Raw genomic sequence first — 24,575 nt, forward strand, 5'->3', positions numbered from 1 at the left:
GAATCCAGAAAGTTTTGGAAAGAAACTTCATTCTTTCACATTCATCCACATGTGGCAAGATACCTATGTAAATCTCTTCTTAACGTGCATGTCAAAAAAGTGCTCAGCTAATATGATGAAGTATGGGAAACATTCATTTCAGGCCATGACAAAATATAAACCCTTTAAAACTTAAGAAAGTTTACATATACACACACAAAAACACACACACACATACACACAGACAGAATATGTACATATTCCAGGCACAGCTTATCTTATAACACAGCTGGGGAAAGTTGTTAGGTTTCCAAAATGAGCAACATATGGTCTTTATGAATTGTAAAAGAAATATTTTGAATAAATATGTGTTGTGATTTATTTTACATAAGCAAATAAGGGAATTTAAATTAAAAAGATAAATCTGTGTTTGGGACAAAAATCTGAAATGCTGAGTATGCTTATTGCTATTTAGGTTCCAATAAGTGCTTCTAGGTCCTTGAGTTTCTTTCAACTGTATGGAAACTGGATTTACTCCCAGAGCGCCAATTCTTAACTAGGGCAGTTTAAAAACTAAACAAGGGCTGAGTCAGTTAATTAATTTAAATGAGATTACAAATCAGAAACACATTACGTAATGTTGATTTAATTACCATTTTTTATTTACCTAATTAAAACACTCTGAAGAAAAGTTAACAGTCTTGACAATGACTGGTTGGGTGACTTGGCAGCAGCAGATCTGAGCTACTGATAAAAGAGGAGGTGAAGGTGGGAGCCCGTTGTGACCTGCACTACCCCGACACCCTGAAGCATCATGTGCTGCCTCTGCTTTGCTGCCATCCCAAGTCACTGGGAGGCACAAAAGTGGAACCATCTTAGCTGCAGAGCTGCCATCACTGACTCCTTGAAGCTCTGCCACTCGCACATCCCACAAGGACAGGCTTTCTGCTGAAAAACATGGAGTTTCTTCCTTTTGCATCAGCTATAGGTGAACTTGTCTATTCTTGGAGCTTGTGGGGGAGTGTGGTGGAATGAGACGGTCGATGACTGAGTTGTTCTTGATGTTTTTGCCCCCACTCCAAAGTAAACAGGCTAAAACTAAAGATTAAAATTGAATGCAGTATCTTCTCCCAAGCCAGTCATCTCTGACTGAAGGTATCTTCAGAACTGCTTGGGCTAAAATATGTTGAGCAAATAGGAAAGAGGGATAAATATTTTAGCTTTTGGTGGCTACTAGTCAGTTTTATTTCTCACTGTGTTTTTGAGGTACATTTGTGTTAGCAGGCAGTACTGTTTCCAGGTAAGCAGAGAATGCCTCTACAGCAGTGCCCCACAGGCTCCTGATGTGACATGTGCAGGCTGCCCTTGGAAGATCAGCACAACTGGCCTTCAGAGTAGTTCCTATCATCACTCTGCTATGTCTAACTTAATGTTCAGACTTCAGTTCTATAGGCTTCCCAATTAAGATCAGCTGTATGAATGTCAAACACATAAAGGTCTTCTTTTATGTGTTTGATAGCACTATATGTACTTATCCAGTCCAACAGTATTGTACTGGTTAGCAGTCCTGCTGAATAAAGAATCACTTCTAGAATAAATATATCAAAAAAACATTTTAAAAGACAAATCACTTCTATTCTGTGAGAGTTTCACTTTGAGTGTCATGACAGAGAACGTATAACGCTAATGAAGAACATGCTGTTGGAAAAAAATGTGAGTCTTTATCCTGCAGGCTTATCTTTCCCGTGTGAGGTTCTTTTTGGTCATGATGAAAACTTTCCTAAAAGAACAATGTTTGGAAAGAAATTGACAGATGAAGAGATAATTTGGAAAACCTTTCTCCCAAGCACGATGGCTCAGCCATAGAGCTGAAATCCAAGTAGGCTGGGCCATATCTGATCTTGGGGTTTTGTGCTGTGGCTGGGTGAAGCACTAAACAGCCCAGCCTGAGCTCCAGCTATGCTGCTCTGGGCAGGGAAAGCTCTCCAGGTTCCTTGTCCTGTGATCCTGGGAAACAACCATTTCCTTCTGAGTTTTCAGTGTTGTGTGGAAATGCAGTGCTCAAAGATTACAGCCCTTGAGATAGTTGTGAATCTTGTGACCCCACCAGTTGCCGGTTCAAATGCCTTATTGATATGTCTTGATCAGCACCAAAGTGATACCTACGTGGTGTCAGATCTTTGTGGTCCTTCATCTCTTTCTCTCCATATGCATTTCATGGAGTATCATAGAACAAATGTGTATTTACATTATGGTAAATGATGAAGTTAGTATCATTCACATGAGTGAAATGGATGTAAAGATAAATGAAAAGTGAAATCATGGAGGAAGTTTATTTGATTAGTATGAGTATTGAGGAGAATTAATTATTAAGGCATGACTCAATAATTTTTTTTATTTCATTTTTCTGGATTCTATCTATTTCCTTTCAAGAGCTTCATCTTTATGCTACTGCAGAGAGCTTTAAAAGCAAAATCCCTTGTAGTATGAGTCACAAGGGAAGTATAGCATAACTTACATTTTAATTACTGTATCTTCTCTTAACAGCTGAAAAAGAATTTAGGCAACTTAGGTGGAGAATACTAATAATTCCTCTGGAAACTGTTAAATAGCAGGGTGAATTGCATGTCTTTACTGGCTAATATTCTCTCTGCTTTCTGCTGTTTCCTTTTATTTAAATTTTCAGATGGTACCCATGTTGAATCAAAGCAGATTCAGCAGAATATATCAGTAATGTTAGAGTTACATGAACAGCTGCCCGGTAAAAACAAAGACTGATTTCAACCAGAGTCATACCAACAGTTCATGGGGCAATAAGTAATCAAGGAACTAATCAACTTACAACTAGTTTAAGAAGTCTTTATGCACCAAATTATTTGGTGAATAAATTGAATGAAAAGCCAGTTAGACAGACAATGAGTCTGTTTTATGTCTTTCTCCATCACACTGGAAGAAAAATAAGTAATTTTTTAAACTTAGTGTTCATGTTGATAAATAAATTAATGACCTTGAGCAGAAGACAAAGAGAGATTTAAAGTGCCTTAACATGCCTGTTGCTTCCTTGCATTGTGTGGCTTTCCTAAAACGTGTCTTTCTCCCGCCTTCGGAAGAACATTACTCCAATTTCTCTTTTCATTCAGTGTTCTGCTTATAAATTAAGTTATTCTTATAATTTATTCCTGTAATGATCATGGTTCTCTTCTTCTTTGTAAGGCTATTTGTATCCAATAAAATCAGAAACAGAGTGCTTTATAATTATTGACACTGGTGAGAGGATTGGATCATCACAAGTCATCTTGGATCTCTCTCTTCCATCAAGAGAGTGAAATGCTTCTGTGTGTTTTAAGTGAAGACTTACATAGGTGGATTCTCACATTCAGCACACAATAATTCATTACTTTTTTGAAATCACTGAAACCCAAATATGTTAGTAGAATCTACTGCTCAGACAAATGTGAGAGAATTAATCCGTAAAAATCATGTTTGATCAGAACTTAACATAAAGCAAAGCTAAGTCTGACTGGCAAATTATAATAATTAGCTAACTGTCTATCCCTGTAACTGGAAAATTCCTTGCTATGTTTGTCTTACTATTATATGAAAAATAGTTATTTTAAATGTCATCCATCTTTTAATTACTGGTTTGTGGATCCATAAAGAAGCCATGTTGACAGGGAGAAATTAGGACTCAAAGAAAACTTCTTTACAAGAACTGAAAAATATTTTTTTCACTTTGTTAAGCACTTCAGTGAATTTTAACATGAGAAAGCTTTGAAAAGTATTGTCTGTTAGGCTGTGTTAGCCCAGTTTCAAATTTCTGTCCACCCCAAACTTTGCTGCCCAAGCTTTATTGGATGTATCTGCAATCAAACTAGTACTTCATTTAACTATCTGTACTCTAGCCATTACTGTGGACCATTACTACGTAAAACTGTTCCTTTCTGATAATTTAAATGATTTGTATGGCTTGCAGAAACAGAATACGTGTTTTAAGGATGTTAAAGTTCTCCCTCTTGATAATGAAGCTCTTACTCTTGTTGAAATACAAGAAAAAGGACATTAGTTCATTAGTTTTTGAGTTGATTGAGTTTTAAAATTAACTGGCTTAAGTTTCTTAACAAGATCTGATGCATCTTCTGAAAAACTGTGATCATATTTAAATAGCTATGTAGTATTCACTGTTTCCATTTTTTTTTTCCTGGCAGTTTAGGAGATATTCCTGTCACAGCAAACTAACTCAAGAATACTAAAGAAAGTTCTGATAATGCAGCATGTACTATTAATTGATTTAAAGTACGTTTTATTACCTGTGAAGAAATATGTGTGTTCCATTGGCTTACTTGTGAGATGAGAGAGTTATTTTCTCTGTAGTATTAGGAAAATTGCATAATTCATCTTTACAGAAAGACTCTTCCTTAGAGTCCATTTCAGATTTTACAGAAGACTTTGACTCAGCATAGTTTAAAAAAAAAAAAAAAAAAAAGCTATTCTAACAGCAAATAAAGCAATTTTTAAAGGAATGGCAACAATGTATTAGATAAAACGATTTTAACTTAAAATTGCAAGTTTAGCAGAGCATGACTTTATTTTACCTGTGATATCCAGAGAAAGAATGATTAGACATAGGAAAATGAAAACAAAAATTGCTAACTTAGATTCTTCTTGTGAAGAATCATTCATCTAGTTTCAGACCTTTCACAGCTCATGTAGCTATACACAGAAAAGTAAGTTAGATTTCAGTAAACGATATGATGTCCAGCATATATCAGGATTTCTGGAAAATTGAGAGAGTAACACTGAACAGCTATGCTGACAAGAATTTCAGGAGCCCCTGATGCTGTGCAGTGGGAACTAGTGCCCAAGGGTCCAAGTTCTCAAAGTGTTGGATGTTCAAAATCTGGCCTGGAGTTACCCTTCATTCTTCCAGAAGTGGGTTGAAGAAAACAGAAAAAATTCTGGGTAGAAGAAATTCTGTGTAAAATTTGCTTTCTAAGTGTGTACTTTGTGCAAGAGTGATTTCATTCTTTATTGTAAAATTTAATTGTGTTCTTAATAGCTTTGGAGCTGGGTTTTACACATGCCTTGGTTTTCCAGTACTGTGGTAGATCCCCAAATGCTTTCTTGTCTGATAAGTTGAACATTTCAGCTCAAGATAGTTCAGGTGAATAATTTACAGGCCACAGAGGTACATTTTCATTCTGAACTTCTCATCTTCCAAGTTTGAACTGTGAAATTGATTTCTATCTACCTCAGTTAATACCATCCACACAATTGAGTTTATGTTCTAAACTACTTGAAATGTCTGTATGTCAAACCACGTCTGCTAAGTTACATAGCAGACAGCAAGATATTTTAATGAACTTAAGTAGCAAGCGGCCTTCTAGGTTGAAGGCTGTATTGGTTTTAAGGAGACTGAAGGACAAATATTTGTTGATATGTACTCTCTTCCTTTTTTTTCTCTTCAGTAACTCTGACATTGCTCAGGTTCAGTTGGCAGTAGGAGTTACTGTAGTACTGTGGTACAGTCCTCTGGAGGTCCTCTGCTACTAACGAACATGGCTGCATTTTGAGATAATGGATTTTTTTTTCTTTTAATCGAACCCACTCATACACTGAATGAATAGGTTGTGTTTCATTTAATTTCTTACACTCTGAATACAGGGGCATCTTTCATGTTTTAATTTGTTTAAAAAAAAAAAAGCTTTTGTTATATGATTGGTGTGGGAATAAAGAAAGAAGATTGTTTTAAGAGCTATTACTTTTATGTCATTTATTGTCAAGTATGCTGACTTCAGATTTCTCTCTCATCTTGATTCATTAAGTGCATGTATCAAGAACACACTTGAAGTATACAGGGCTTGTTTTTTAATAGTCTTATGTTACATAACCTTCATTTCACAATAGCAGTTCTTACAGACAAGGAGCACAAAGGCTATATTGTTTTAAAATGGACAGCCATATCTACAGTGCAGATCTGAGCCTGTGGAAGCATCCTAGGCCTGTTGTGCTTCAAGAGGAGGTTAAAGAAACAGGATTCATCACTGTGTAGTTCATTAGTTGCCTGATCTGGTACATATTTCTGGTCATTGCCTGAGAAGAAGCTACCTCTGGCTCTCTGATTATGTAATATTGTATTTGGGGGATGGAAGGAAAGGGAATGAAAAGGTACTCTTGTAGATGTATTTACACCCTGAATATTTACCTGAATGACTGTTTTGTCCTTGTTCAGTGATCTATGAGTTTCCCTTGTTAGGATCATTGCATCTTTCACAATGTTTCTGGTTCTGCATAAAACGGGTAACACATAGTGTGTTTGTTCACTAATACCTTCATGTAGAAAGTCAGGGAAATGACCTTTAAATAACAAAGTTAAGTATTAGTTTAATACTGAAGGAAGGTATTAAAAGGATGTGAGATACTTTCAAAACAAATTAGTAAAACATTTCTTTGATTTCTTTATAGATTCTGGACAACCAGGAAGTCCAAGCCACAATGATCCTGCCAAGAATCCACCAGGTAAATATAAGTTCCAGAACATGTGCAATCTAACATTGTTTGAGAACAAAGATACTACTGTTAATAGTTAAAGAGAGCATAATTGATCAGCAACATATTTTGTGCTGGTAGGTACATATAATCAGGACAAGCTGTGATTACTTTAGCTCTTTCAAACTGGCAATGCCTCAATTGTAGTTCCATTAAGATTCATTTATTTTATGGAATTTTACCTTCAGTTCATGTTTTTTTTTCAAAGTTTGTAAGTGGGGATGGGCTGAAGAGTGAGGCAACAAGATCTCCAAATAACTTTACTTTTCAGAAGTCCTCACATACAACAATTAGCCATTTGTCTCAGACAAAACACAACTGCCCTACCTCTAAGGCTATGTACTGAGTTAACAACTTCTTTCCTTTAGTTTCACTTTTTAAATTCATGTTATGTTCATGAGCAGTTTTTGAGTACCTTGGTTAATGGATCGTTTTAGTGAAATTTGGCACTTTTTAAAGAGATATTTCTGTGATTTCATGGAAACAGCACTTTCAAGGATTCTCTAAAAATAAAAAATCAAGAGAAAATCAAAACCAGACATTGCCATTTCACACTGTTTAGGCCAAAAGCTCTTTGTACTTTTGTGGAGTTATCCTTCTAAATCAATTTGGCAGTGCTGATAAAGCTTGTAAGTCTTTTGGTTTTTTTATGAATTTTATCAGAGTAAGACAAACAAATTTCACAGACTTCCTCATACTGTCACTTCTTAGAGTAAGGAGTGACTCCAGCCGTCAAAACCGTACTGTAACTTCACATTTCAACTCTCAGAAGAAACATCTATCGTTAATAAGCTTCAGTTAGCTTAGTTTGCCTTTTCTAAATGGAAAATGAACCACACTCTAACCAAGAACTAACTGTGTGATGGTAGGCTGTTACATATACATGAGTATTTTCTGGATTTGTTAAAACATTAGGGAAAACAGCCTACATTGTGGCTACACAGTTTTGTACTATGGATACGATCAAAGCATTCTCAGTATGTTTTGGAATGTGCTGTGTGTGTTGGAACTGAATACCCAACAGTGGAAGAACCGCTGTAGCTCATTATAAAAAATCTGAATTCTTTTATTATAAAGAGCAGCAATATATTTCCTGAAGTATGCTGATATGTTTTGGAGTTATGAGGACAGAAGAGGTCAAAAAACTTGTCAAGCTGTTTTTCAGGCGTTTTTGGTTGTTTATTTATTTATTTATCAAATATGTGGCATAATATACGTAGGATAATGGTTTAAACCTCCCTCCTGGAAATCTCTAAGTTATCAGCAAATTTACGGCTGAAACAAAACTGCTTTTTTTTTTTTTTCCTCATAGATAAGCACAATTTTGTAAAACTTGGAATATTTGACCTTAGAGAATTTGTTTCAAAATATTTAGATTTGTAAATGCAGTGAAAGCCAAATGCATTACATTTTATCATTTTGTAGGATCCTTTATAGCCTCAGAGTTTGAGAAGGTGAAGGCCAGTTGTGGAAACTTATCTTCATTGTTTTAAAATCCTGTTTTAAAATACCATTCAACATTTGTAGGAGGGTGTAGGAGGGTAGAAGTATGTATTTCACTAGTGAGGATCTTTTTTGTGTCCAATCCCATCAAGTCTCAGCCTCAACTCCAGTTACTCTAGAAAGTCTAGATGTCTTGCTCCCAAAAACATGAGTAAAAGGGAGGCAGCAGAGAAGCCTTGTAAGCTTTCTTTTGGCAGTATTGCAGGATAAGACCAGTTGCCCCAATTTCTGATGAACTCCATTGTCCCAGGATCCAGCAGGAGATAGCAGCAGAGAAATCTTCTGCTGGACTTATCATGAAACTTTATGCCTGTAATTTGAGCATAACACTTTCTCATACTTTGGAGTCACTGTTGGCGGCATTGTTCCTTTCATCTGTAGCCAAGAGAGGACAGAAAATGTGAGCCATGCTTTGCTTCCATTGAAACCTTTCATTTGAGCAGAGACAGTAGCATAATTAGATGTCATCTGTTTATTTGAGGAAATATGAAATTCTAGCATCATTCAACTTCCCTGTGTGATACTGTTTTGAAGTTAAAATGGCAGAGAGAAAGCACTGAAATTTGTGGGACTGCAAAATACAGAGCTTCTGGGCTTGTTCAAGGATGTATGGTGGAGTTTGTCCATAAGTCCATAAGTTTGTCCTAAAAGGGACTACTGTGCTGTTCTTTCCTTATTAAACTATTTGACTCCAATGAGGTTGGTTTTTTTGTTTTGTTTTTGTTTTGTTTTTGTTTTTGTTTTTGGTTTTGGTTTTTTTTGTACCAGCCTAGGAGCAGAGGGATTGGCTATGCTGGAAGGGACCTGTTCTTTCAGCATGTTTTGGTTTGACGCCTGACTATCAAAGAGCCAGGGTGTTGGCAAGGCACAGGTGTTGTTAGTGCTTGGATGCCACTACCTTCACAAAGGCTTTGCCAAGGAAGAAGAGACTGGAAACTGATTTGTAGTTAGTGAGATCGCTGGTGTTAAAAGTGCTTTTTTCTAGGTTTGGCTAGACTACTACATTCTTCAGGGTGTCTGGTAATTTGCTGTCTTAACCATGGTAATGTCACTTGCCAAACAAAAGAACATTAAGAGCCCTTACTGGAATTCTTTATAGTAGGTTCTTAAAAATACACTGAATATTTTGACAGCATAACACTGCATTAAGCTAGTGCAGTTTGTGGTGAAAGTGGTATTTAACTTTTGTAGCAAGATCCACAGATATCCTCCTCTAAATTTTGTTTTTCAATAACTTTTATTCGGTTTATTTCAGAAGAATGAAACTTGATTTTCTTTGAGCTGGGCTGTAAAAGTCACTTCTGCAAAGGGATTGTTTTGTTTGCTGCTGACATATAGATGAGCTGAGATAAACTGAACTGAGAGGAGAGTTTGTTGTAGGATGGTTGTTGCCGCCCAGACCACTCATTAAGCACCTACAGGCTACAGGTTTATTTGGTGTTAGTTGTTAAACATTTACATGGCTTCAGAGAGAGAATAGACATGGCACTACTGGGACTTGGATCAGATAGTGCTTAAAATGAAAGTAGCCAGAACATAGGTAAAAAAATACTAGTAAAAAAATACCCACAAAACAGCAAAAACAACAAAACCGGCAAGCAACAACCGTTCTTTATGCCTGGGTATCTATTCAGCTACTGCTGAAGTTTCTAAAGGAGGAAGGCCCAGCATGGCAGTTTCAGTGTAATTCTATATTATTAGCTCCCAGTAATTTCAGTGTAGGTATGATCTTATGTGTGTCCTAACTATGTCGCTTAAGGAAATTAAGAAATGAACCTTCCTTACTATCTATGTGACACAAAGAATTTGCGAAGCTGTGGGTTGATAGGTATGGAAGACAGAGTGAGTTCATCTGTTAGGCATAAGAAACTTATGAGAGTGAGTAAAAAGAGAAAAAACATCCAGAGCCATTTATAAGCTAATGATTTTCATGCCACCCATAAAAATTTGGTCTCCAGATATGTCGTCCTTACTGGTCAGTTCTCCTATTCAAGGATTTTCTAGATTTTTTTGTATTTTATTTTTCTCTTCTCACTGCCCACTGGCCACAATAGTTGGACTTCGGCAAAGCTACTTGCTACTTGTCATTGGCATGAGATTGCAGCTTGGCACACTTGACTTACACACTGGCATTAAAACATCTGTGTGCAGTTGTTGCCAGGGTGCTCAAATCTTTCAAGGCAGTGTTTTTAAACTGCTAAAATAAGGGTAGCAAATAGAGAGACTGATGAAGTAAACTGTTATGTTAATATGACAGTAAGAAAGGGTGGACATCTGAACAGTGTTTGAGCTTTATGAGAACTCCTGATGGAAATGATACCAGTTGCTGTTTGTGCTTCATTGTGTGACTTAAGGATATAGCCACAAGGAGAATAGTTTTCTCTCAGTCAGATCTCTTCAGAATATCGTTCTTGACCAGCACTGGGGAATAAAAAAAATGTCTTTCAGAAGGTGCAAGAAAACCTAACTGTCCTCACGTAGTTGATTGTGAATGTCCTTGGTCACAGAAGACAAATGCATTCAGATTTTTGCTATTATTCAAGCAGTCATGTTTAGAAATTATTTCATCTGTTTTCTAGGAAATGGGATCTACTAGTTTTTTTCTTTGTTTTGTTTTGTTTTTCCCCTGTAGAATTTATTCTGATTTAGCTGAATATCTTCAGATAAACTTTGCAGACTCCATAAACTCAGACAGGGCTGAATGAGGAGCAAAGATGATTTGAGATCAAGCCTGTGTGATAATGAATATTACTTTTTTTGATGTGGGGGGTGAGACATTTTTAGACAGAGACTGAGCATCTGTCTCTTTTTCATTCCTCCTCACCATTTGCCTTCTTCTTTCCCACATAGTAGCCCTTGATATCTGAAGATGAGGTTCCCACTCTGAATAACACATGGCTCGGTGGATCCCTGGACCCAATATTGCCAATCTGGTGTGGGTTTTCCCCTTGTATTTTTGCCAGAATTTTGTTCTGGGAATCTTTTCCAAAGAAGACCTGAATGGAATGAAATCACAATCTTTTTTTTTTTTCTTTTTTTTTTTTTTTTCCTTTTTTTCTTTTTCTTCCCCCCCCACCCCCCCCACCCCCCTAATTAAAAAAGGTTTTGCCAAAAACCAGCCTCACCTATCTCTTAACATGCAAATCTTTCTTGCAGCTGTAGAGCCCCAAAGGCTTTTTTGAGCTTTCATAAGGGCCAGCAGCCACAGGGAGAACATTCTTTTTGGATCAGGCCCTAAAGAATGTGTAATAAATTTGCCTATATGTGACTGTTTTAGTAAGAAGTATTTCAGTTCTAACTTTTAGAACTTACAGCTTCAGAAATAACCTCTGAAGAGTAATGTGGTCTCAACCTTTGTGCTCTTTTGGAAATGCAATCAGTAAATGTCTTTGAGTTTTGAATGACTCACAACACAGATGGTTTCATTATTTTACTCCACTGCAAGTTACCTTCTTGTGGATGGCAAATTATTGCCCTAATTAATAGGAATATAAGAGAGATTTCCTGACCTCTCTGTTGTAAACAGCTTTTTGTGTGGAAGGAATGATGCTGGAGTAGCAGTTTGGGGAACCAGGTAGAAGTGCATTTAAACAAATGTGTATTCTGCACCTTGCTTTTTCATCATGGGAGTGGATATTCTGAAATGCTTGTTGTTTCCTGTATGCCTGCAGCCATGCCATCTCAGATAGCAATCTTCAAATAAAACAGGGTTGGGTTTGGTTAGGGCTTGATTTTCTGTGGAGTTCTTTCTTTCCCAAATGCTCTATGAATTAGTAATGACAATGATTGAGAGGTAATGTCCTTGCTTCTTTTTGCTCTCAGATCCACACCGCTTAGGGTGTTCTAGGAGACAGTTGAGCTATCTTTACAATCAGAAATCTTCATAGACTGCATGGACCCTTTTTCCAGAAGTAAATATTTTTTGTTATCCGTGCAGGTTTGAATTTTGGTGTGAATTTTGCTGTCTATGGGTTTAGATTTACTTATAAGTTTTCTTTTTGATGGACTATCCTTCTTTATGAACCTAGTGTGTAAATATTGCCACTTTCACTTCTGAAGCAGTTGTGTTCAGTGGTGAAAAAAGTGTTTTCTACTTCAAAATGTACACAGAGAAAGAATTTACTAAAAATAATCTGCAAGTTAGAACTCCAAAAAGCTGCTTTGGCACCAGAAAGTTTATTTTTGATACCTGACAGTCTTACATGTGACAAGAAATAGCTCCACCAACATCTTCAAAATCTTGTCTGGAGTGTGGGTATGAGCTGAGCCCCTCTGGAGTGGAAGGCACTATGTGTTTTTGTTAGTCACCCTTTCTTTTTCTTACTAGGTATCAGGTCAGCTCACTTGTATTCCAGTGGATTACAGATTCAACTAAGCTAGGTATTTACGTCTTGAAATTACTGCAACGCTGAAGGCAGTTGTAGTTCTAGTTATAAGCATCAGAGTATGTAAAATCTCATTTGTTCTTGATAATGGCACAGACAGCTTCTCAGGCCCTTACTGTGCTAAAATGTGCAGTGGAACTGGGATCTTTTTGCAGTGCATTTCTTCACTGTCCCAAGGACGGCATCACTTCAGAGCAAAAAAATAAAATCTTGAGAAATGTTGGTAATGCAACTATGCAACAAGGTCAGAGAAAATCATGTGATAACCAAAATAGCTTCATTTTTCTGGACAGGATAATTCAACTGTTTCAACTGACATCACTACTGGAATCCTTTCTGTAACTACTTGGCTCATGCCATACATGCTTAGTTGTCCGTAGGCAGTTCTTGGCCAGTGAGAATCAGTTTCTGGTACTCTTTTAAAGTTACTGTCTTCAAAAATATATGAGAAAACAAACTGCAAGTTCGCTAGACTGTATGGTAAGATGTAGTGTGAAACTACTTTTCTACTACCGTTTCAATTGTGAATAGTAGCTGTACTCCAGTAGTGTTCCTGCTGAAGATAGAACTTCCTGTAGAGGTTGATGCTATAGAGATAATTAATAGCTGATCTTCAAAAGTTTGTTTCCAAAGGCTGAAAAAAGAAGCAATACAATAAAATTATTTAAACTGTAAAGTTAATGCTTTCAGAAATTGGAGAAACACTATGTCATCTAGTTTAAAGTCAAACTTCAGCTTTGTATTTAGGCCAAGACTTCCATCCTCTCTTCTGACAGTTGCTCCTAGTGTTGACCCTGTTACTACTATTAAGCCTACTTATTGCTTTACATTTTCTCTTTTTAAAGTAAAAGTACATCAATACGAATTATTTCCTGTGCAGATTGATTGATTCCTTACTCCTGCTTTATTAGTTTCTCAAACTCAAGTTTTGTAAGTGAAAAAAATAGATATTTAATGATACCAAGAATAATTTTATATTATTTCTTTATTTATTTTTGCAATAGACAGCAGAACATAAGCAGGCATACTGTCTATAAAAGTACAATTAAATCAGAAGGTATTAGAAAGGTTGATTGAAGAGTTGTAAAGCCAGTGTCACTGGTAAGATTTTAAGTAATTTGAGAATAAACTCTGTGCAGTACATATTAGCACAAACTGAAAATATGTTTCAATAATTTTTAACAACCTTTTCTCCATTTTAAATCATAACCTGTTGAAGGCTATACCTATACTTTAGCTATTGAATGCAAGATGCAGGAGTAGACAGGAAGATGTATAATGACTGAGACAGAAGTTGCTTCAGTAGCAACTGGAGAATTACTGAATGTTTTTCTGTATTGCCAACTATGTGAGATGATCAGAACTGCTGTTTGGCTTGACCTGTATCTTTACCCATAATTGTATCAGTCAGGTCACAGTAGTATTAGGTTTGGTAGATGTATTTTTTATTCATAAATGACATTTCTGGGGGGGGAAAAAAAAAAAAAAAAAAAAAAAAGGAACAACGAAAGAACTTTTTTTTTCCCCCTCTCTTACCCTGTACAAGCACTAAAAGGAAATAAATAATAATAATAAAAACTACTTACGGACTTTGGAAGTCGTCGATTATACAGAATTGTACTGATTACACACAGTGTTTTTGGTCGAAATACTCTCCTTAAATAACTCAGAATTTAACAAATAGTGATAACTGCAATGTATTTCAGACTGTGTCATCTCTCAGGCAGGATGAGCTTTGGTAAATAACAGTACTCTATGTTTATATCTGTGCTGTTCAAGCCTAATAGCAAAGTAGTATCACGACCATCAAAAAATACATTAAATTCTCTCTGAAGAATACAACAATAAAATGTTCTGAAGTGTGTTTGTTTGTGGACTGAACAGATCTAAAACAGATACCAAGGATTTTAATTTCAGGCTTCAAAGGCATTAACAAAGGATGTTAATGCAAACAGTGCACTAGGAAATGCTTAGTCAAAAAACAGTAAGGTACAGATATCTTTTTCTTGCATGTAATATAGAATCATAGAATGACTGTGGTTGGAAAGGACCTCAGAGATCTGATGTTTCAAACCCCCTGCTATGTGCAGGATCACCAACCACCAGACCAGGCTGCTCAGGCCTCGAATGCCTCCAGGGATGGGGCATCCACAATCTCCTTGGGCAACCCGTTCCAGTGCGTCACCACCTTCTGTGTGGAAGAACTTCCTCCTAATATTTAACTTAAACCTCCCCTGTCTCAATTTAAAACCATTCCCCCTCATCCTATCGCTATCCACTCTCTTAAAAAGCCATTCCTCCCCCTGCTTATTCACTCCCTTCAAGTAATGAAAGGCCACAATGAGGTCTCCTGAAACCTTCTCTACTCCAGTATAGTGATGTGAAGATGAATTTTATATTTTGTTCAGTAGGAAGACCAGCTTCCTAAGATAAAAATCATTGTCTAACATTGGAAAAATCAAAATGCCTTACAGAATCTTATGAACCTTAAATGTTCCATATATAATCTTGCTGTTTATTCCTTATCACATGTAGAGCACCTTTCTGTCACAAATTATAGCAGTTTAATGGCACAAAACATTTTTATTATGCACAGCTGGGAGCTAAGAACAGTTTTGCAACATATCCACAATAGATTGGTTTCCTTGCTAGTTAAAGCTGTTGAAATCCAATGATGTTGGAATTAAATATACCATTTTTATGATTATTTTTCTGCACTCTAAGGCACTGCTGACATTAAACTTCCCTATTCAAACACCAGGTGTGTAATGAAATTGCTTAGTGCCTGTGAGGGAGTGTTTCTTGTCATGGCAATTTTTTGATAATATTTTGTCACTTTACACATTGAAAAAAAAAATAATCAGGCTGTCTTTTAAGTTGATTGAGATTGACAGTAGGTGTACATTTTCCTTTCACTTCCTAATGCTAAGGGAAGTATTTGCAGATAGATATATGTGGGTGTCATTGTTTTCGGTGAAACCTGGGTGAAAGTGATTCATCAATCAACAGTGTATCTTGATATCACTGGGTTGTCAATAATGGAAGCATATTACATTGCTCTTTAAGTTATGCACCCTAAGTGTTATCAGTAAAAAAAAAAAAACCCTGAAAATTTGTGAGACAAGACTGAAGACTCCATGTATGTGGTGTGGTACACAAGCAAGTACTTGGTACATGTGTGCTCTTACATATAAAATTCTGGATGAACATTTTCCTTTTTTTCTTTCTTTTTTTTTTTTTTTTTTTTTTTTAGTATAATGAACTTTGAGACTCACTGTTTTCTCTGCAATGATAACTTGACTAATATACACCTTGGTAAAAGTCTTCTTATTTCAGCCTAGCTTGAGTGATTCAAGGTGTCCTTCAAAACAGAGGTATTTAGATAAGCTGCACAGAATTTTTATCTTGTCTCATTACCAACTCCAGAGCTGGCTGCATGTCCATGAACTGACTTTAAGCCACACTTATATGCAGGCCAACTAAAAGCATGAAACTAAATTTCCCTTTGGAAATCTCCCCAGCATGCAATTTGAAGGAAATAGACAGAGAAGGGAAAGATTGCCACTCTAGGAAGAATTTCTATTCTTTGTCTAACTTGTCAATTCTAAGATTAGAAATGAGGTCTAAGGAAGAAAGGAGGAAGAAACATCAACTCTCTGTAACTTGTTAATGATATTAGTGTGCCATGTATTGTCAAATAAAGAAGTAAATATTTGAGAAACTGTATCATTTTCCATCCAAATAGAGAATATGAATAAAGAGTGCAAGGGAATATAGAAGATGGAAGAGAGAAAGAAGGAAAGAGTGAGATCCATAGAACTGCTGATGGAAATAAAGACATGCATGGATATCATATGAAGTGACAATGACTGGAGGATTAAAAGATGATGGCATTGTTGTATCACTATATGGCTCCACAGACCTATGGTGCTCTGTATGCCCACTGCACTCCATCCTGTGATTTTTCAGTCTGAGAAAACTGAGTCTCGCTAACAGGTCTAACTGTAACAGAGACGTCAAGAGAGGCTATAACAAATGTGCTTAGTTAAAAGTATTCACAGTCTTTCAGTCTCAGTTGTTAGATGCATTGTTTGTACCTGTACTGGTAAATAACGAGCAGAGGCTCTCTGGGGCCAGTAAGGTAGAAAAATACTGATAAACGATCATTTTTTTCACCCTCTGCTATGCTTGTTTGACCCCTAAAAGTAAGCAGAGGTTTCTCCAGATGTACCGAGAATGGATCTTTCCAGTGAAGCATACTTTACAGTCAAATTTATGATTATAGCGGCAGCATTTTTTCTAAATTATTTGAAGAAAGTAGTAATTGCCAAAGGAAACTAAATTACATCAGTACTGGCAGGTGAATTTTTTACTTCTGTGCTTGTTTTGTCGTTTACGGTACTTTACTTATTCAAACATTTGGAACAGAAATCTAACAGTATATTTCCAATTGATAAAGAACTGTTAATCCAGAAAAGAGGCTAGAGAAAGCACAGTAAGCTATGTTTGATGTGCCTTCTTACATGACAAGAATAATCAGTAATGACTGTTAGAGAAGTTTGGATGTAATGACTGTTAGAGAAGCAAAGTTTGGATCCAGATAATTCCAGTAGCAGATGAGTGTCATTCCTACCTTAAGTGCCTCTTTATATGATCTCACATTAAGTTGTGTGCAATGATTATCAGTAAGAGACTTCCACAGAAACCTGGGCTTCTCAGCTTCCTGTTTTTACATTACCCAGTTACATTACTGGGATAGCTATTATCATTAGCTGTTCTAACTGCAGACCCCCAAGGTGTGCCAAAACTTGAAGAAAGGAAAAGTATGTCACATATATTTATCTTAGAATAAGTAAGTAGAGGCCATTTTGGCCTCTGCTGAGGTATGGTTTCTTAGACACTGATTTCTAGATAACTGTACTTGAGCGTCCTGCTGAATTTATAGGTTGTTTTACCTAGTTCTGGCTTTTATTGGAAACAACAATAACTCTTCTTTGCCTCAGATTTGATAATTTTGTTAACTAAGGTGGTAAATTCACTGTAAGCAGAGTGACAGTCAAGTTATTGTCTGTTCATCAAGAATGTACATGATTGTACATGACATGACTGCTGTATTGCCCTTAATTCCAGTTCTTAATTCGATACTGACTTAAAGACAGTTATGAATGGAACTAATTTTAAGCTTGTTTCTGGATGGTTAACTAGGAACACAATATACTATTTGTTAGTTTTCATGTACGTATTAAAGAGCTGCTTTCCCACAGGCCATCAAAAATTTAGCACCTCTGCCTGAATCTCAGCTTTCATTTGATTTTGTGATCAGCTTTCAATGTAATTTGCTCTGCACGCTATAGTTTTGGAACTCCACTGATACTGTTGCTACCTTGTGTATACATTTATCTATAATTATTTAGTAATCTTCTCACTATACTGATTATGTTATTGTCTTTTTCAGTGTATCTTGAGGACAGTTTTGTAAAATCTGGAGTGTTCAACGTGTCAGAACTTGTGAGAGTGTCCAGAAGTAAGTTCATATTTGCACTTAATTCTAAATCAAGGATTTTTTCTTGATATCAGCCTTTCCTCTTCTCCTTTGGCTTGGCTTATTTTGTGTCAGAAATCTTATGCACACAAATATCAGAAAAAAACCCACACCAACAAAACAGTGAGGCAGAATACTCTGAAATTCTCTGTCCAAATTTTGCATAGAAACTAGTTCATGTCAGGACAGGCTGCTTAATGTATTCACTGAACTGGAGTTGTCAGTGTTATGCTATTTGCCATCGTCAGAAATTAATATTCAGCAATTAAGATCATACTAAATCTTCCGAAAAATACTCGTCATCCTTCAGCAGTAACACACTTTTTTCTTTCTTTTTGACCCTGCTGAAGATACGTTTTTGCTGTTTTAGGAGACTGAGGGTCAGTGAAATACAGCTTTGTTTGCAGTTGTGGTTAAATATATTTAAAATTATTGGGCCATTCAGATTAAAAAAGAATCAATATTGTAGTTACCCTAGAAAATCATACCTTCTGCAGCTGTAATACATTATATACTTCTAATAATAAGCTTTAAAGAATGTGGTTTCTGTGGGATTCCTTACCATGTATTTGTTTAACCTCAAGCCACAACAGAGTTGTATTTTAACTGTCAGGAAAAATACAAACCTTCAGATATATGCAATTATGCAATGCAACATGCAATTATTCTTTTAAGTGCCAAAGGTAGTTAAAATGCACAATGCACAGACAATGAACAAAGGTAAGTATACCACAACATGCAACATGTAATTTATTCTTGAAATGATAAAACGTATGATACACACACTCTGTGAGAAGGTGAAGATAGCACTGAGTGTATGTGTATTTGTATGTAGGTGTACATATGCAAAACAGTACCTGTGGCCCTAGGTAAAGGAAAAAGAAGGTGGCACAGCATGCTGTTACCACAGCTGCCTACTATTAATGCCAAAGTTTTAACATAAGGGAAAAAAAGATGTTTTGTGTCCCCAGGTTTGTTCTTTCCAGTTATTTCAGTACTTCCATAGAGATATGAAATCTCTGCATAAGCCCTTCCTCATTCACTGTGAAAGTTCACCTAGTGAATCAGAATCATAGAATCACCAAGGTTGGAAACGACCTCCAAGATCATACAGTCCTACAATCCACCTATCACCAATATTTCCCACTAAACCACATCCCTTAGTAGAACACATTAAAGTTTCTCGTACACCTGCAGGGACAGTGACCACCTCCCTGGGCAGCCCATTCCAGCACCTGACCTCTCTCTAGGGGAGTTATTTCCTAACGCCCAACCCGAATCTCCCCTGGCACAACTTGAGGCCATTCTCTGTAGTCGTACTGCAAGTTACATGGGAGAAGAGGCCAACCTCCACATCACCACATCCTCATTTCAGGTAGTTGGAGAGAGCAGTAAGGTCACCCCTGAGCTGCTGCTTTTTCTTCAAACTAATGGTGAAGGCTTTATTATCTTCTTCACATTTATGACTCTAGGTTACCCATTATAAGACAGTCATGGACAACAAATATATCGTTTCTGCATAACTGCTAAGGGATTTCTAGGGACTGGGGAAGGTATTTCACTTTTTAGATACATGAACATTGATAAAACTTGTCTGTACTTGGTTTCTGCTAGAGGCAGAAAATTATACATCTTTATGTTCTTCCTGGTGTTAAAAATGAAAAGATGGCTAAAAAGATAGAAGATTATCTTTGACTCTTTGTAATGGTATATTTTTCAGCACCTATAACCCAAGGAACTGGAGTGAACTTCCCAATTGGAGAACTTCCGAGCCAGCCATATTACCATGATATGAATTCTGGTATAAATCTGCAGAGGTCTTTATCCTCTCCACCAAGCAGGTAAAAACTTGAAATGAATACTAGTGTGTGTCAGTATATACTAGTGGGGGATGAGTGGTCCACAGCACAGTGGGAATGAGGACAAGCATGTGATTTTTCTCTGAAATCTCCACGTTTGAGGGACTCACTTATATCTTGGTTTGGCATGCTCCTTTCTTCTGATTCTGAGAAACACCTGGTTCTGTACATCAGGAGCAGCTGGCAGACCCATGGAGGTGAAGAACCTTCTTTGTCCTCCTTTTGGCTCCCAGATAATGTGCTGTTTGTCATAAGCTCTGGTGCTCTTTGCCTGTCTCCAGCTCTCTGATGTACCATGAAATCACAAGTACTTCAGGATCTCTCATCCTCTTTTTGCACTCCAGGGACTTTGGAAATGTCTGCACAGTGGGACAGCACTTAATATGGCTGTCAGAAACTGGGGTCCTATTCCACTAGTGCCTAGAACTTTGAGCTATTGAGTTGATGGTCCCCCATTTATTCCATTGTATCTTCAGCTGGTCTGTTCACTTAGTACATTTAAAAAAAGAATAAATTTGTTTTCACAGTCTGTAGTAATAACAACAATAGTATTAGTAATAATACCACTGAGAATTTCATCTTGATTTTCTTTGTTAGTCAGCATAGCAGCTTCAATGTTTATTGTTACAGAGAAAGTTGACTTCTCTCCACTGTATGGAAGTGCTGCCTCATTTTATACAGGGATATGAAATATGGGCCTTTTGTTTTCAATTAAATTAATCTAAAATGAAAAGTCTTTGTTTCAGGTTATAGCTCTTTGAAAAGCTTAGGATTTTGACCTGGCAGAATACAATGAGCTTTGTTTTTCTCTTATTAGCACTAAGAATACTTACTGTTTTACCTTGACCGTTGTTGTGGCTGATCTCAGTGTGCAGCTGAGCACCACAGAGCCCTCCATTCCTAGTGGGCTGACGGAGAAAAATGGGGAAAAAAGGGTAGAATTTGAAGGTTCAGATAAGAAGAATTTACTAAGACAAAAAAGGAGAAGAGAAATAATAGTAATACAGTATATACAGTTCCCGAGCAGTGGCTGCCTCCCTAGCCAACTCTCCCCTGTGTTGTATTATTTTTGCATAATGCACACAATACAGATTATCCCTTTGGCCAGCTTAGGATAGCTGTGATTCTGTCCCCTCTTCCCTTTATCCATCACAGCTCCCTCACTGTAAGACAATATGAGATGTCCATGGCTCTGTGCAGCACTCCTCAGCAACATCTAGATGTTGTTTTAACAGCACTGTTTTTCTCTTGTAGCCAAAACATAGCATCACACATGCCACTATGCAGAAAATCAGCTAAAAATAGGACAACTTTACTAGTAACCAGTGCTGTATTTTGCTCTTGTGATTTCTGTGTATTATTTAACATTCTCATGAGAAAATTTTTCATTGGTAGGTTACAGGAACTGTTTTCTCAGTTGCTCAGCTGAATGGTGGTAGACCGAAAACAATTACACTTTTCTATGTTACCCAATCATGCAATCTCTGAAATATTAAGTGATGTGAGAAATGCATTCACCTGCCCAAATTACTTTATTACATAACACATTCTATGTTTGTTTGCAAAAGCTCTAAAATCTAAGCTTTTTTGCTTTATACACCTGGATTACTTTCCATTGAGTATTTTTCTTGAAATACAAAGTTTATATATCATTGTTATCTGTGTGTCATTCTCACTGCCAAACCTTATGTTACTTTAACAGCAAAAGACCCAAAACGATCTCCATAGATGAGAATATGGAGCCGAGCCCAACAGGAGACTTTTATCCTTCTCCAAACTCACCAGCTGCGGGAAGTCGGACATGGCATGAAAGAGATCAAGGTGAGTAAAAGAGGACAGTTTTATCTTAAAGTGTACTCAAATATGCAATAAATATCTGCATCTACCTTTGCATTACTACAATAAATTCAAGTTTTTTAGAAGAATTTTTAAAAAATTATTATTTTTAACATGGTATTTATATATTCACTGGTTTTCTAGTTAAAAAACAATAGTCAACAGAACATGGTGTGAACAATAGGATAATGATGTTTCAGTGTTGTGGCTGCCTTATGTAGTGTTTGAAAAGAGCTGCTGTAAATGATGTACTTGATATTGTGTAATGAAGCTGTGATCATCTCAGCAAGATTTTGGTAAAGAAGAAAATATCTCCATGCAGTGGTTGAGACAGTGCTAGTTTACACAGCTTTTGCTTTACTATGGTACATTCTCCCATACGTATATTTAGCCTATGCTCTGCAACTAGGAATGGGTCTAACAAGCCACTAAGGGCCCTCACATAGGATACTGATAAATGTTGCTGTATTTTACATTATCAGGAGTGAAGAACATGTTTGTTCAGAGAGAAAAATGATTGAAGTTGTTTGTTATAACTTTCTTTATTCTACCTTAGTGTTTCATAAACCTCAGTAGTAGTGTAGTATTTTCCATCACATTTGTGATTCAAAAACTTGAATAAACTTACATGTATTGATTAATGAGTCCTCTGCTTGAGATACAGCAGCTCTCTGGAGAATTTGTGAAAATGCACAATACAATAAGTAAAAGTGAAATAGAAAATGTGCAGCTGCTTCCTTTGCTGATCTTCTGATGTTTGCCTTCATTTTCTCCGTGTTCATCATTGTTCTTGTGGCTCTTCAGCACAGATCAAATAATCATAGAATCATAGAAAGGCTCAGGTTGGAAAGGACTTCAAGGATCACTGAGATCTAGCTCCCCTGCTGCAGGCAGGGCTGCCAACTGCCAGGTCAAGTAGCAGGTCAGGTTGCCCAGGGCCCCATCCAACTTGGCCTTGAGCACCGCCAGGGTTGGAGCATCCAGATCTTCACTGGACTGCCTGTTGCAGCAGCTCACATCTCTCCCAGTGAAAAGCTTCCCCTTGACATCACATCTTCTAATAATCTTTTCTTGTCCAGTTTAAAACCATTATCCCTTGTCCTAAAACTAACAATCCATGTAAAATGTTGATTTTTCTCTTGATTATAATTTTATATACTTTTAAATACTGGGAGGCCATTATGACATCTCACTGAAGCCTTCTCTTCTCCAAACTGAACAAAGCCAAACTGCCTCAGCTTGTCTTCATAGGAGAGGTGCTCAGGACCTCTGAACATCTTCATGGCCTTCCCACTCCAAATACGCCACCTTTTTTTCCTGTGTTGGTGGCCCTAGACCTGGGTGGAGCAAAGTGGAACAATCACCTCCCTCACCCTGCTGATCCCTCCTCTTCTGAAGGACCCAGGATACCATTGGTCTTTCAGGCTGCAAATATAAAGTGCTAGCTCATGCTAAGTTTTTCATCAGCCAGGACCCCTAAGCCCTTCTCAGCAGGGATATTCTCAAGGAATCCACTCTGTCAGTATACATATCTAGGATTACCCTGACTCAAGTGAAAAACCCTTGTGTTCCCCAGTTTTATATTGCTTTAGTCTTTTTTGTTGTTGTTGTTGTTATTGCTAACTTTTCTCTTTCATCTGTGAAAAAATTGAAATTCTAGGTTGTGTAAGTTTGGTACATGGCTGTATGTGCCAATATTCTCATATATAAACCCTAAAAAACCCTCCACTAACCAAAATCAGACTTATAAATAAAATCTGACTTGTGTTTAAAGTGATGATATAAATACTCACTTATGGAAAAAAAAAAAAGTGTGTGGCCCCGTTGTACTGTTTTTGAATTTTTCTTCAAAGGCTTGCAAAAATTTAAAGATATTTAAAGATATGTAGTTAACCACCAAAAAAAAAAAAAAAAGGTGGAATTAATATATCTATTGGTTTTGAGTTTATACATGTTTAATCATTGCAGGAAGATACTGTAATTTGTGCCATTATTTTTCTACACTTAATGTAGTTTAAAAAGGATTCTAGTTTTTGTGATTTTTGAAATGTACATGAGGTCTTGCTGCAGAGCCACCAGGCAGAATTATAACTGCAAAATTTTCTTCAGACATTTCCTTTACTATTTACTTTCCAAGTAACTAATGCTCAAAAAAACCCAAAGCCTAAGAAAGTGAGGAATAATCCCTGAGGATGTTGAATTATTTAGAAATAGAAATCAAAGAAGGCAATTGGGAGTTCAGTTTCTGTGCCTGTTGTCAGATCTTGTGTAAGGTATTTGTTCTTTCTTGTAACTCTTTTTTTTTTTTTTTTTTTTTTTTTTTCAAATGGATGTCTTACTGATGCTAATAATGTCTGCCTCATGCCTTAGCTTCATTTCTACAGATTGGAAATTTATCTAGACAGAAGTGTGCTGTTAATCTCTATAACCTTCCTTTTTCCAAGTTGCTCATACTGAATTCTGTATGTGTCTCTTAAAAAAGAAATACACAAATCTCATTTCCTGCAATAAGCCACTAATATCTTGTGAAATAGGTTAAAATTGCTGCATGAATGAATTTTCATATTGCTTTTGAAATTCTTAGCAAGATAAAAGTGTGTGGGAAAAGACTTTAATAATAATAATAAAAATCCTCTTCTCCATTTGGAAGTGGAAGTTACTTAAGAGCAACAAAAGAAGCTACTCATGCTGTAAAGAAAAAATAAATTGAAGGTAATTGGCTAAGTACTTCTGAACATCTTGATTTATTAACTGATAAGTAAATCAGATACTTTTTCCATAAATCATAGGAAAACAGGAATATCAGAAGAAGAACTGAGCAGAGTTTATGCCCCTATGACTTTCCTTCTATGAGCTAGCTTGACAAATTTCATTAATATAGTTACAGACAATTTCAGCAGTAATCCTTGAGACTTATTTTGCTGT

General features: G+C 36.6%; 1 protein-coding gene across 19 annotated transcripts in view; it reads left to right on the top strand.

Annotated features, from left to right (window-relative positions):
* The window catches only part of NFIB (nuclear factor I B), a 256,034-nt gene that overhangs the window by 182,356 nt on the left and 49,103 nt on the right, over positions 1–24,575 (top strand). For all 19 annotated transcript variants that reach the window (XM_085527978.1, XM_015849009.3, XM_085527970.1 and 16 more), the window contains exons 3-6: positions 6,442–6,495; positions 17,869–17,937; positions 19,676–19,796; positions 21,517–21,635. In XM_085527978.1, coding sequence (XP_085384104.1) covers positions 6,442–6,495; positions 17,869–17,937; positions 19,676–19,796; positions 21,517–21,635 — 363 coding nt within the window. The remainder of the gene's footprint in view (positions 1–6,441; positions 6,496–17,868; positions 17,938–19,675; positions 19,797–21,516; positions 21,636–24,575) is intronic.

Source organism: Coturnix japonica, chromosome Z, assembly GCF_054131305.1.
Source record: "Coturnix japonica strain WE chromosome Z, WE-NBRP24, whole genome shotgun sequence".
Taxonomy (NCBI): domain Eukaryota; kingdom Metazoa; phylum Chordata; class Aves; order Galliformes; family Phasianidae; genus Coturnix; species Coturnix japonica.